General features: G+C 31.1%; 2 protein-coding genes across 5 annotated transcripts; both read right to left on the bottom strand.

Moving 5' to 3' along the window:
- Window positions 1-8068: 8068 nt before the first annotated feature.
- Window positions 8069-10348, bottom strand: LBD22 (LOB domain-containing protein 22). Its single transcript, XM_068621302.2, has 3 exons — window positions 9871-10348; window positions 9021-9497; window positions 8069-8379 (listed from the first exon to the last, which is right to left on the bottom strand). Exons 1-3 carry the CDS (start codon window positions 10248-10250, stop codon window positions 8250-8252), a joined length of 987 nt encoding a protein of 328 aa, XP_068477403.1. The 5' UTR covers window positions 10251-10348; the 3' UTR covers window positions 8069-8249.
- A 2547-nt stretch (window positions 10349-12895) lies between these two features.
- On the bottom strand, window positions 12896-15557 carry MED9 (mediator of RNA polymerase II transcription subunit-like protein). Of its 4 annotated transcripts, none has more exons than XR_011082226.2 (7): window positions 15376-15556; window positions 14922-15250; window positions 14779-14841; window positions 14581-14668; window positions 14183-14241; window positions 14024-14104; window positions 12896-13230 (listed from the first exon to the last, which is right to left on the bottom strand). XR_011082226.2 is itself a non-coding variant. In XM_068622794.2 (7 exons), the coding sequence occupies exons 2-6, from the start codon at window positions 15225-15227 to the stop codon at window positions 14047-14049; spliced, it is 567 nt and encodes a 188-aa protein (XP_068478895.1). In that variant the 5' UTR covers window positions 15228-15250; window positions 15376-15557; the 3' UTR covers window positions 12896-13230; window positions 14024-14046. The 4 variants fall into 4 exon arrangements, 2 of the variants coding, with proteins under 2 accessions (XP_068478895.1, XP_090152775.1); XR_016516367.1 differs by having other exon boundaries at window positions 14922-15272; window positions 15376-15547; XM_068622794.2 differs by having other exon boundaries at window positions 14588-14668; window positions 15376-15557.
- Window positions 15558-15689: the final 132 nt, after the last annotated feature.

Raw genomic sequence — 15689 nt, 5'->3', positions numbered from 1 at the left:
TTAACACTCATCAGCAAGTACAGTTTGTGAGGCTAAACGATGTTGCTGCACCTTTCAGGTCATGATCTTGAGCTTGTTGCATGCACTCACCCTCAGCTTTTATTACTGCATCATCTATCTTAAACAGCACTGCTTCATCACTGCAAATTATTTAAATCAACAACTTCATCCTGTTAGTTCATGCTACATGCTTCATCACTCACAAACTCAAACAACTATAATCATAATTTAGTTATTCACTCTTTTAGAATTCACGCATTCACAGATCTAGATCACACAATCCCATTAATTTCTATCCAATACAAAATCTGAGAAAACTCCAGAACCAACTAGATTTTTCATTATTGTGAGCAATACAAATCTATGAACTAACGATTCATGACAAACCCATCACAAGAAAAATCCTATATATATGTATATGTATATGAATGGAAATCTTTGAAACATTACATTTTTATGTGCACACAATTTATTTTCAAGTATTCTAAAACATTCTGCTGAGTAATATATATATATATATATATATATATATATATATATATATATATATATATATATATATATATATATATTATGTTGCAGTTATTTTCTTATAGATTTCATAACAGTTATTTTATGTTTAGTGGGCTCATGCCATTTAGTGTTTTGTGCATACCTTAATGTTTCTAATGTTGCAGCTATGTAGATCAAGTGATGTCCGTCTGTAGATTTTAAAATTATACATAATGATATTTCAGTTTCAAAGAGTTCACATGTCATGATAATATTTGCCATTATCTAGATGGCTTTCGTGTGACTAAAAAAGTTGTTGAATTAGTCATACAATGTTTAATTATCATAATTCTTTTGTAGCTAAGGACAGCTATGGAAAACAGTTCTGCCATGTTTGATAAAGAAAAAACACAGGAACGCCTATCAAAACTATCGGGCGCGGTGTTGCTGTTTTCAAAGTTGGTCACTCATCCAAAAAATTGTTAGAACAGCTTTGGTAGATGCAGCCAGGTAAAAATCATATCATCACATATTTTTTGTGGATAGAGTATTGGAAAAGCTTTATAAACTGAGGTTGTTTTATGAACTGCACAAGTTTAAATCTTATATCAAATCAAGAGTTTTTTTTTTATCAGCAAATAGCAATGAAATTAAATGAAATCACTTCAGGGTGGTCCAACCTTTATACAAGAAAACGGATTTTCAAAAAAGAGCCTTTCTATCTACATATCAACTAGTAGACCTCCTACTCTCTATCCATCTCAATCAATAATAAAAGAAACCCAAGAAATATCAAACCAAGGGTGAATACAAACCAAGGGTGAATACAAGCCATGTTCATTGTAGAGACAAACATATTATTATTATTATTATTATTATTATTATTATTATTATTATTTGAATTTAACTATTTTGTTCTCATGCAGTGTTTCATTGCTACTGACAACAACCGAGGCAACTGTGGTGGAGAATCATGACAAATATAAATGAAAATAATTTTTTTGTACCAATATCGATTTTGCTCTTCCCTTTAAAGGATTTAGCTGAGACTGAGGTATAAACTTGGTTGGCAAAACCTTTGTATTTTAGGGAGTGAGGTAAAAATCATGCAACCTTCATTCTTTTATAAAAAAATATGATTGAAAGGAAGCATGACAGAAACACAGTAGAAGATTTAGAGAACCAAGTTTCAGCTTCTTATCCTCATTGATTTTTTTATATTTTTTTTATCAGCAATAAATAAATAAAATAAAATGAGACACTTCAGGGGTGTCCCAACCCTTATACAAAACTCCAAAACCAAGTTTTCTAGTACCCTGTCAACCAGGGATCCGACAAACATTGCACTACAGATCAAATATAAAATTCCAGACAAGATAAAGAAATCCAACAAATACACTTACCTCACCCTACCAAATAGGTCACACCCTCAATCAAGGACATACATCCAACAACTAAATACATCCAACAACTAAACAAAAGTCTTTGGCAACAGGCTGAATTACCATACCCAAGTGTCAAACACAACAAACCAATACAAGACATAACATCCAACAACTAATCCATATCTTTGTAGCAGGTTGAGTTGTACCAAAACCCCAAGTGTTAACATCAACAACCCGATCCTACGAGAAGGATGCATAAGCCAAAGATACCTGCAAAAAGCACTTACCAGTTTCCCAATCACCATACCCGTAATCAAAAGGTACCACATATCCATTTGCCACAGCTCAGACATCATAAAGATTCCAACACCAAACCGATAAGCATACATAAAGTCACTTCCTTTATCACAATTCAGAACAAAATCCTCAATCCTACCCTGCCAAAAAAGAAATGACCAAGACAGCCTGCACAGACATACAATACCTTCCAAACCTCAATCCAACCTTTTCAAATAGGAGTTACCGATGAAACCTGCACAAAATCACACCACGACTACCAAAACTGGAAACAAATCGTTAGTTAAATAATACAAGGAATCAGTCTTTCAAATACCTCATACAACAAAGAGGTTTCAAACACCAGTCTGAATAAGAGAAAACAACCAATTTTTCTTTTACTGTGACCCAAGACCAAGCCTTCCTTTGTGTCACGATAAAAACCTCCACTAGATCCACCTGCCCATTCTCAAACACAACCCTATTCCTGTGATTCCAAATTTCACTCACAATACCAACCTAAATACCCCCCAGCACCTGATAACTGCATGGTTCAAGCCTATAGGTTTGAACATCCTAAAATGCATTTGTGGATCACGATGTAGCACCGAAGGGAACCCCAACCACTCTAGACACATACCCCAAATTCTCCAAGAGATCCAACATTCAAAAAATAAGTGTCTTACCGACTCTTCTTCCGCACCACACAAAGGGCACCGATCACTCATCAAAGGTATGTCACGTCTCGAAAGATTGTCCTTAGTGGGAATGACATTACATACCACCCTTCAAGACATAAATTGTGCCGAAGGTAATGTCTTTAGAGTCCAAAAATTCACGAATAAATCCTCACCCACTACAGACGTCTCCCCCATGAGACACTTATATGCTGCTTTCACAGAGAAATCCATGTTATCCACATCCTTCCAGAGCCATTTATCGAGTTTAACTCCACCCTCTCTTGTTAACCTTTTGTTATCCAACAACTGCAACAGAACATCAACCAGACTAGATTCCCACACAAAAAGATTCCTTCTCCACCGCAGCTTCCACGACCAAATATTATTATTCCAAACCCCAACTTGTGAGAGAGTACAATCAGTATCTAAGGAGATTGAAAAGAGCCTAGGGAATTTATGTAGTAGAAGAATGTTTTCCAACCATTTATCCTCCCAAAACCTGATTTCTTTCCCGTCACCTACTTCCCACCGACCTCTGCCTTCAAAATCATTACCCCACCCCTCTAAGTACCATACCTTCCTAAGGTCCCTCCACCACATCGACTCCTTACAAATCTGACCTTGAGATCTTAATCCCCTCCACCCACCATACTTAGACTCTAGAATATCCTTCCAAACACTTCTCTCTTCAGACTTAAGTCTCCAAATCCATTTTCCTAGAAGAGCCAAGTTAAACTTTTCTATATCAATGACCCCTAATCCACCTTTATCTTTCGATTGACATATCTTATCCCACGCCACCCAAGCAATTTTCCTGTTCTCTGACCCCCAATCCCATAAAAAGTTTTTTTTGTATCCTTTTCACTTCCCTCATCACAGTTGTCGGCATACAAAATAGGGAAACATAGAAGAGCGGTAAGGACGTAAGTACCGATTTGATAAGGCATAATCTGCCTGCCAAAGAGAGGGATTTCCCTTTCCACGCGCTCAACCTATTCCGTAACTTAGTGAGCATACCTTCCCAAAATGCACACCTCTTATGATTCCCATCTACCATCACCCCCAAGTAACTGAAAGGTGCCTTCATAATGTCACAATTAAGGATAGAGGCGAACAACTGATTTATATTCACTCTCACTCCACCAACCTTACTCTTGGAATAGTTAACCTTAAGGGCAGATGCAAATTCAAAACACTTCAGAATAGCCTTTAAAATCAGAACACTTTGGATTGAGGCTTTACATAAAAATAGAGTATCGTCTGCATATTGCAACATGCTCATCTTTACTTGCTTTTCCCCGACCTCAATACTTATCCTCATTGATGGTGGATAAGATGAAAACTTGTCTCATTCCTTAGGTATAGTTCATCCAATTTATGTTTGAAGTGCAAATTAAAGAGCTCTTAATTGATGGAAAGAGAAAGTGGTTAGAATTTCTTTTCTTCACCTCATTGAGTCATGAAAAGATTTTTTTTTCTCTATTTTTTAATTATGTTATATTTATTATAAAACTATATTTAGCAATTATAAAAATATGAAATATTTTAGACCTAATTATGTATTATATAATGGAGTATATCCCATTATATGTGTACGTATAAAATATAGCAAAATAAAAATGTAGTAATTAAATAAAATCAATGTAATAATTAAGTAAAAGTAATACAATAATAAGTAGAAATTATAAAGTATTATAAAAAGTAAACTGTCCCTAACTACAATTTTTTTTATCTAAGTCGTACAATTAAAATGTCTAAAGAAACTAGTTTGTACACATTCTCTATCTAATTATTTTATTTTAGAAGACTAAAATTTAATGTTTATATTAATTTTAATTTAGCTATAAAAAATAAAATACACACATCATTATTTTTTATTTTGACTTTTTTTAATTATAAATAAGTTGTCTTTATATATATATATATATATATAAATAATGGTTACTTTTTTTGTTATCTATACCCCCAAAACTTATCTTAAATATATGGAAATTAATGCTTTATTTGGTAATGGAAAAATTAGAGAGAAAGAAAATAGGCATGTGAAAAGGATGTGAAAAGGAAAGAGAAATAAATAAAATATAAAATATTTAGCTAAGAAATAAATTGAAAACAATAATAATTCATTTTATAAATACTAAATATTATAATATATAATCAATGTATCTTTATGAGTATTGACTCTTGTCTTGATTATGTTAATAAAGAGATTGAGTATTGATTCAACTTAATACTTTTGTATTTTTGCATTTTACCTAAATATGTATCCATTCTCAACATATGGTGAGAGTGTCCAATGAGTTTTGGTTTGAATATAATTACATTATTACTATATTCTTGCATATTAATTAATTTATTACTATTATAATTATTAGTATAATTATATAATACAATATACAAAATTAAATGTTAGCTAAATTTATTTAACAATTTCAAAAATATTTAATTATACTATAAATAACAACATGTAATTATAAATAATAAAAATAATAAAATAAAATTATAATATCAATAAAATATATATAATTATACAAAATAACAAATATATATAATAATACTTATTATTTTCATAAATTTTAATATATTTAATAAATTTATTTTAATTTAACACAAAACTATTTTCTACTATATTTTTTAAATTTTATTAAAGATATAAGTAATTATAAATATTATATATTAAAAAGTTTAATTAATTCAAACTTCAAAAGAAAATATCATAATTCATTATTTAAATATTTTTTAATAATAAAATAAATTTTTAAACTTACATAATAATTTCTTAATTCCATTCCAACATGACAAATTTTAATAAACCATTTTCAGAAATTTAGTGAAAGAGTTATAAGAGATGAAGGTGTGAGTGTTAGCAAGGACAACAAGCAGAACAAGCACAGCAACCACAGCATATGATGCAACACTTGGGCAGAGGCAGGCAAACGCATTTCTTGAAGCAGCCCAAAACCCTTTTTCCAAGGCAATAAATACTCAGCAGCCTTCCACCTGGAAGCTTGACGCAGCTCATATACATGGAGTTGTTCCCCTTCCCCGAACATGTGAATCCACTATTGTTCAAGAACCCTAAGATCCTTTGCTTCCCACTGTTTTTGCTTGAGTACATGCTGTTGCTATTCTTCAATCCTCAAAGCTCCTAACTATATATATATATATATATATATATATATATATATATGCATACCAGAAGGATTGTATCTGATCTTGAGTTAGTATAGAACTTTGAATCTGATTCTATTCCTCATTGGTTTAGTAATAAACTTTGTATCTGATTCTATTCTGTTGCTCCTACTTAAATGCCAGAAATGATAATATAAATATATGTTTTGCTATAATTCAGGTCATTGAGATCATATTAATTGTATCCCTAACTTTTTATAATACATGCTAATACACCTCAGATCACATCCATTAACATACTTTCTTCTCTATATTTTTTTTTTCTGTTTTTACGGATTGCTTTCAAAAAAATTACAAATGTAAACAAGTTGGCACGACTTTGTCCACGTCATATATATATACTACAAGAAAATCATCAAATAGAAACTAATTTTTAGATACCAAAATAATTAGTTGTAATAGTAACTAAATTAGAGACTATTTTAGAAACTAAAACAAAAAATTGGTTTCTAAATTAGTTTATATTATTGTTAAATAGTTTCTAAATTGGTATCTAATTAGCAATCAGGTTTTAACTACCAATTATTTAGTTTCTAAATTTGGTCTCTAAAACCTTGGTTGCTAATTAGATACCAATTTAGAAACTATTTAACAATAATAGAAACTAATTTAGAAACCAATTTTTGTTTTAGTTTCTAAAATGGTCTCTAATTTAGTTACTATTGCAACTAATTATTTTGGTTTCTAAAAATGAGTTTTTATTTCATGATTTTCTTGTAGTGATATATATATATATATATATATATATTATTTTTTTTAATTTTCTTGTAGAAATTTCTTGTTTATGTATTGAGTAGTAAGTTATGTAATGTTTAAAATTAATTTGATACATAATTTTCTAAGGGTGTTAGTTTTAAGCAATAAAAAATTGAATAATTGTGTATGGATCATGTTTGACGTTAATGTAATATATTAATTTGGTTATTAGATTAATAAAAAATATGAAAAACGTGTTATTGCATTTGGAAATAAATAGAAATGAGAATTAATTATTTGGAAAATTAATAGAGAATTCTGGGAAGTTTCAAGTTATACATCTGCCTTGTCCACATGTAATTGTTGTTTGCTCATTTTGTCATTTATAGCTAATGAGGTATAATTTAATCCATGAAATAGATAATTCAATTCTAATAAACAAAAAAAAAATGTTCATATTGCAGAACCGGATGTCACAATAGAAACAATTGTTTGCACAAACAAGCTTGATAATAAAATTCAATTTCAAGTTTGATTATTAATTTTCTCATTTTTTTTATCTAAGTATTTATTCCTTCATACAAAAATTATTTATCAAATTAATTTCAAAATATTACATAACTTATAATTTTAATTATTATTAAATAATTATAATATATATTTATTTTAAAAAAAATAAAAAAAAATGACGTGTACAAAGTGATATCACGACTTGCCCAAAAGTGAAAAACGCAGTTTTCAACTCAAGTGATTCGTTACTTGGCGTGGTCCTGTTTATTAGGGTTGGTACATATGTTCTACCTTTTAACAACTCAATGCTCAGAATCACTCAATCTCAAAACCTACACTATCAAAATAATTCACAACTTATTTCCCAAGTTTAGCTATTCGTTTTTAATGTTACAAGTCAATTTCTCCTTATTCCAAAAGCCATTCTAAAAGACCATAATACATTAATTGAAAACTAACTTCTTTTTTCTCTACACCCACCATACAACTTTCAATATAATTATTTCAATAATTTTTTATATAATTTAATTACAAAGTTTATTTTTTATTATATTTTTATTTGTTATAACTCTCACAATCAAGGCTTGTATACATACAAGTACCCTCATTTTCAAAGTATAACTTTTGTTCTAGGGTTGTATACAAGTATACCCTCATTTTCAAAGTATAACTTTTGTTCTATGTAATATTGCTGTAACAATAGCTTTTTCTTAAGTCTATGAAAAATACATCACACGATATGGTAAAAGAATTTTTGTGTTGTTCCAATATTTGACTCTGAACATAAACCTAATCTGTTCATTCCTTTCATTGAATCAGGCATCAAAGGAGCAAGAATACATTATTTTCATTCATGACTACAAGAAAAGAAAAAGAATTGTGTGAAAGAAATTGTGTAAATAACTCTAGCTTCGCATATAAGACTGCTGCAAACTTTTAACCACAAAACGCAATATCCTAATATGCCATCAAAATGATGTGGAAGCATCTTCTACATTCTATGCTAAATTAACACTCATCAGCAAGTACAGTTTGTGAGGCTAAACGATGTTGCTGCACCTTTCAGGTCATGGTCTTGAGCTTGTTGCATGCACTCACCCTCAGCTTTTATTACTGCATCATCTATCTTAAACAGCACTGCTTCATCACTGCAAATTATTTAAATCAACAACTTCATCCTGTTAGTTCATGCTACATGCTTCATCACTCACAAACTCAACAACTATAATCATAATTTAGTTATTCACTCTTTTAGAATTCATGCATTCACAGATCTAGATCACACAATCCCATTAATTTCTATCCAATACAAAGTCTGAGAAAACTCCAGAACCAACTAGATTTTTCATTATTGTGAGCAATACAAATCTTTGAACTAACGATTCATGACAAACCCATCACAAGAAAAATCCTATATATATGTATATGTATTGAAATCATGATAGTCCATGCATTAAGCAATTGATATTGATGAGGTAAAGTGATTAGAAGATGTTTTGCTGAGAAAAAGAGTGTGTAATAACATAATCACTTTAGAAGGGGTGATGAATGGTTTATAAGTGTTTGCTTTTATTTCATTAAAGACTTTTTTTTTGCTCCAAAGTAGTGTTAACTTATTTTTCTTATCTTATTTTGACTGATATCTTGATACTTTGATTTACATGTCTATGTCTATGATTTAATGTTGATTTTGAATCACTGATTCATATATATTCGAAGGTAATTGTAATTTGATGTAGCCCTTTCAAATCTCAATGAGAACACACATATATGCTATTGATAGACAAACCTGCGATGGACTAATTCTTCAGACTCGAACCCTAACTCACTTCTCTCATCAGAATCTATGTCAATGACGGGCTTGTGATCATACTCATCACTAACATTACTACTCTGCCCTTGCAACGACAAGGAAGAAAGCGACACAGCAGTGTTCTGAACAGCCCACGTGTTGATCTGTTCCTGCAAAGGAGTGGCGCCGTTGCAGTTTTGGCTCCCATTTTCGTGCATCATAACATACTGCTCCTGCTGGTGCGGCTGCAGACACTGATACTGTTGCTGGCTATACAACCCCATCGGATCCGCGTTCAAAACCTCACCATCTCCATTCACAGCCACGTTCACATTGTTCGGAGCATACATCCCGTGCTGCTGCTGATACTGATGCTGATTCTGAGCCTGAGCTCGAAACATCGCCAGTTGTTGAAGCACCAGTTCCAGCTCCGCTCGACAGTACTCAATCTGTGCCTGAAGGTCCAGAATATACCTATAGAAAAATCATAGTTTCACAACCCTGATTGTATCAGTGTTTTTCGTTTTTTTTATCATCAATGAATTAATAGAATTTAAATAAAACATGGTATCAGTGTTCGTATCATATGGTATCAGTTTACGTATCATATCAATGTTTGTGTTATCTTATCGATCGGTGTTCGTATCATATCAATGTCTCTGCTATCTTATCAGTGTGTATCATATAAATGTCTGTGCTACATGTATGTGTTTGTTGTGCTACATGTATGTGTTTGTATCAATGTTTATGTATGTGTTTGTTGTGCCCTATGTGTCTGTATCAATGTCTTGCTATATATGTTTGTATATATATATAAAATGTGGTATTGAATGTATGATTAGCGTACCTGTAACATCCTCCAACGGGGTCTGTGGCGCGCATGTCAGATTGGTAGATGATGGTGCGCACGGCCTGGTCCTTGTCGTGAGGGCTGACAACCTTGATGATCTTGGTGATGTTGCTTACACCAAAGAGCTTGTGTGCGTTGAGAAACTGGCGCTGTCGATCATGAGGGAAGTAAGGTGCGAGAATGCAGTCAGGTGCACACTTTCTGCGTTGGTACTTGCATGCAGCGCAAGCCTGGGTGGTGCTGTTGCCATTTCTTGTTGTTGAGATTCTGTTGTTGGTGGTGGTGGAGGAGGTGGGGGTGGTGGTGGTTGTGTTGGAGTTGTTATTGTTGTTCACGGCCTTTTGGGGAGGAACAAAAAAACGGGATTTCGGCTGCATCTCCGGCGGGGAAGGTGCCTAAGGGGGGGACCTTTTCTGGGGCTAAAGTTTGTCTGCCCTTATTTTCTGGGCTTTGTTTGATGAGAACAATGGGAGATGGAGAGAAATGGGAGGAAAGACAGATAGATATAATTAATACACTAACCGTTTCCTTTTGCCAAGTCTTATTTTTGGACTCAGATAACTTTTTCCATTCTATTTTTTCCATGCTTCTGTTTCCATGATTATTAGAACAACTATTCTTTCTGCTGCACCTTAAAATAGGAACCCTACTTTTATTATTATTATTATTATTATTCTTTTTGCCTTTTTGTGAACCAGATGCAGATTTGAAAGCCAAGTCAACACCTTCACATTATTATTATTATTGAGTTCATTAATTGTTACATCATCTTCACAGGGTTTGTTTCAGCAACAGAGAGCGATTCATTCGGACATTTTTGGAGATGATGAAGGATTATGTGTAATGTATCAGTGGCTCAGACTCCATTCATCTAATTATGCAGATTTACGTGTCATGATATGGACAGTTTTTACACCTATATATATACACGTCTTTTTATGCTTTGCTTTCTGTTATCTTCAACTTTTCTTTATGCATTGTAAATCTCTCACCAATAAATGGGAAAAACAAAATCAAATTAGCTATGAAATCATGTTCAGATAATTTGCAACTTCACATTGCACCCAAATTAAACTTGTTGATCCGAAGATGTTAGCTTTAATTAGAGTTCTTGCAGCTCATTCATAATTGCAATTAAGGAAAATGAAAAATTATTAAATAGAAACAATTTTTAAAAATTAAAAATAATTAATTTTTATAATAATTAAATTAGATATTATTTTAAAAACTACAAAATTATTATTTTTTAAATTTATTTCTATTATTATTGATAAATATTTTTAAATTAATATTTAATTAGTTATTAAGATTTTAACTATTAATTATTTAGATTTAAATTATATGATTGTAGCTAATTCAATACCAATTTAAAAAATATTTATCAATAATAAAAATTAATTTATAAACTATTAATTTATTTATTTTTAAAATAATATATAATTTAGTTAATATAATAATTAATATTTTTAATATTTAAAATTAAATTTTATTTAATAATTTTCAGGTTGTAAATGATGTTAGTTGCATAATCAAACTAGTATTGGTAACAAACATTCTGTTTATGGGATATTATTTTGGGTAAAATGTGTTTTTGCTTCCTATAAATTTTTTAATGTATTAAATATCCTTTTTTTCTTAAGTTTTAAAATATTTTTATATGTTGCTGATAATAACAATAAAAAACTGATATAAATGAGAGATTTGATATGTAAATTTATAATTAGAGGTGATTTTGTTTGAATATATAACTAATATATTATATTAAGAGTAAGGATGAGGTGAATAGTCATCGATAACTTTTAATTATTTGTTTAAATATCAAATAATATTATTTATTTAATTTAAATATAAATACAAAATACCTTTTTATCAGAAAAAATAATTGAAAAGAATTGAATAGTAAAACATTAATACAATTAAAACTACTCTTAAAAAAAATCAACCCCAAATTTTAATTTAAATAAAATTAATCTCTTTTAAAAATAACTTTAATTTCATAAATACAAAAAAAAAAATCTATAAAATATAAGGCTAAATTCCTAAGACCGTCAACTTTTTATGTTTTTTTTTATCTATCATTATTACTAACCACTACATAAAATGTTTAAATGTTAATAGGTATGAGGCATAAAATGACATATCCGGACACATATTGGTGTCGATATTTCGTAGAACACTTATTGGTGAAATGTTCAATTCAAAAAATAAAATATTTGTTAGATTTTTTAAAATTCTAGCACGGTTCTAATACAATTTTAAAATGTATAAATACAATAATTTTCTAAAAACTCAAATTTATTATATAAATTTTTATTATGATTATAAAAATATGAAACAAATTCTTTGAACTAGTCATAAAAAAATAACTTCATGCTCTCAAAAGAATCTGAAAAATAGTTTTGCACATAAATATTTATTTTCAATTTATATAATTCAAAATTATATAATATATAGATACGTGTCCCGTGTTCTACATTTTAGAGATTAAACGTATCTTCGTGTTCGTATCCGTGTCAATATCTGTGCTACATAGGTTAATAGCCCTAAAAAATCTGTTCAAAATTTAGAGAAATGAAAATTTCTTCTAAGATTTTAGAATTTTTTCAATGACAAAACGGATTTTACCCTATTATTTTTGCTAACTCATGTTATTTTTTGAGAGTTGAAAAATATAAAAAGGACTAATTTCTTTGTTCTTAATCTAAACATAAAAAAGACATCTAGTTTGATGACAAAGAGCACAGTGAGCCATTAAATATCTCTTCTTTTTGTTTTTGGGTATCAGAAACATTAACAAATAAGGATTTCACAACTTCGAACCATTTAAAAACATATCAGATAACACTCTCGTGTACCTATAAACAGTTGCGAAAATTGCATTTTAGATTTCACTTTTCATTCCTTTCGGTCAAGCGACAACATTCAATGTTCTTCAAACAATTTTTGTTAGTGTAATGAATGACATTATGCACTCAATATCAACGAAAATTTGACTCAATCCACAACAAGTGGTAGTCCAACATTATGGATAAACGGAGGCAACCAACCAATTTTGTATAATCAATCAGTAACATTACATTCCTCATTGCTCCAAATTGCCAGAGTTGTTCTCAATATAATGTCATGCCTTTCTAATACAGACAACAGAAGCTGATGGTAAAGATTTGCCGTTGATTTAAACCTAATTTGACCTTGTTTCATGGATAGAAACCTTGACATCCATGGCCAAAACATGACAAGTAAATTGCAGAATATCTATTAAATTATAAATTCATGCGCAGGCTTAAATCTCCAAGGTTGAACATAAACAATCCGAATGAGAATGGAGAATTTCAACACTCACATCTACAGCAAGATCTGTAATAAAAGATCAAAACTTAAGGTCACAAAAAGTTAAAATAATAAATATTGAATCATAACCAATGACGAGCATCAAGATTATTATAAATGGAAGAAAGTGTGACATTTACTAACTTGCGCTCATTCTTGAATCAGGTGTTTTGGAAATGATGCTGCTAATCACTACATTTTTACAGACTTCGTTGGAGACACAAATTATTTTTCTTACTACAACTAAGCTGATGAATAGTTTCGGCAGTAGTAAGATCAATAGACAAGAGGATACTACTATACTACATGACATCAGTGCATAGGAAGGGAAAACTTAAAAAGCAGGACTGAAACTGTTCAATCAATTACACCATATAAAACAAAGACATTGCGATCTTTTCTAACCAAAACAAAATTACAATTGAGACTGAATAGAACTGGATTTCTCAAAGAGGCAATTCATAGTTCATCGATTAATCTTATTTGTGACTTGACTTCTAAGTCTTTGGACTTCATGTGACTACTCCAAAGCAAAATACATGTAAGTATAACCCAATTGGATTATACAACTGAGTATTCCACATTACAAAATTAAAAAAACAGTAAATAAAGAATATTAAAATTCTTCAATAGTTATGGTTATTCATCCTTTAATATTTGCAGATAATATAGAACTTTTATTGAGAGATGCATCTTTAATTACTTATCAAGTATAGATAATTATTAGCATGTTTGCTAATCTTAATTTTAAGGTAGAAAGCTGGTGATCCACACTACTAGTAAAACATGAAGGCAAAAAATGTTAGTTAAGGTTCCCTACCTATCTCAATGGATAATACTCTCTTATGGCTCAGACCTAACAAGCTCCTCCACAGATTTTCTGTAATTGGCAATCAAGTCTCTGGAACAGGGGAAAACAAACATTTTTTTAGCATTTAGATACTTAACCACACAGAAAGATAATACTATTTGTACAGACCTTCGCTGATTTAGCAACTGCTCACTTTCCTCTTGCTTCTTCTTCTGTCCCTCGACTGTCTGCATTCAACACACATATAATGAGAATAACCCAAGCTCCAAAGTACTAGTTAAAGATGTTTCCAGCATAGACAAGATTTTCAACATCAATAACACAGAATATGTTTATCATGCACGGTCCATCTAACAAAAGATAGTGAGAGTATGAAAAGAGATAAAGAGAGAGAGAGAGAGAGAGTGCATAATGTGCATTTGATTAAAGGCAAGACCAAAGTAGAGCCATTCAGTTTCGGCAGACTTTGGAAACTCAGAATTTTGAAGCTCAAGTGTTCAACTAACTTTCAATCCTGTTTAACAACTAACTTATAAAACAATAAAAGGGTAAAGTTAGAGAATTACATATTACCATAGCCTTGGTGCTAATCGAGTCCGAGATTGAGTTTAACAGCTGCTGGCACTTCTCAAAGTGGTTACTCAACTCATTGATCTTTAATAAATGAAATAAAAAAACGAAAAAAAAATATTGAAAATCCTAAAAGGAAAATTTGATTAAAAAAAGGATTAATGAAAACAATGAAAAAAAGGAAAATTTCAAACCAATGCATCTGATTGCTGATCTGGGGTTCCATGTTCAATAACCTCAGACAAATTCTCCACCAACTGTGCCCATAACAAGCAACTCCCTTATTGAAAAGAAAAATAAAGAGATGAAACTAAATTTTTGAAAGGGGTTACATTACATGTAAGAGATGGTAGTGAGAGGCCAGTGATTGGTGAAGGTTCTGCTGCTGCTGCTGCTGTTGCTGTTGCTGTAGCAGACGTTGCTGCTGTTGTTGCTGCTGCTGATAAAGGTGCTGGTGCTGTTGAAATGGAGATTGAGGTTGTAGTGCTTGCTGAAAAGGTTGTGGCTGGAGAAACTGTTGTTGTTGTTGTTGAAGAAAGAGGTTAGGGTCCTGGTTCGATTGGGATTGGGATTGGGATTGAACATTTGAAGTGTGAGTTGGGATCATAGTCCAGCTTCCTCCAGAAGAACCATAGTGATCCATCTGTCTCTACAATTATACTTCTTCTGCAAAAAAATAAAATTAACCCTAATTCAGGTTAAGATTTTGAATCAACGCAAACAAATGCCCGGAACCCTAAATGGTAAAAGAAATTCGAGGTGAGACACGAGAAAACGAAAGAGATAGGTACCTAACAGCGACGCTCCGGCGAGAAGTGACGGCCGCAAACAACGTCGAATGGCGTTAGAGCCCCTAAGCTGTTGGAATTGCGCTTTGCAAACGCGATTTTGAATGCTGCGAATTTGAAGAATGAACGCGATTTGGGAACGAAGCTGTCTCAGGGCACTGATTTGGAGTAAGATGTGTTTGTGCGGTAAATTTTAAAAGTATTATTAGATATATTTTTCAGAAATATTGATTTTTTTTTTTGCTTTTCTAAAATTTAAACTTAATTTTCTATATCTTGTTAACTTTTAAATATTCAAAAAATAACTTTAATAAGTT

The sequence above is a fragment of the Phaseolus vulgaris genome, chromosome 10 (assembly GCF_051622355.1).
Source record: "Phaseolus vulgaris cultivar YP4 chromosome 10, ASM5162235v1, whole genome shotgun sequence".
NCBI lineage: Eukaryota > Viridiplantae > Streptophyta > Magnoliopsida > Fabales > Fabaceae > Phaseolus > Phaseolus vulgaris.
This window is presented reverse-complemented; position numbering and strand designations above follow the sequence as displayed.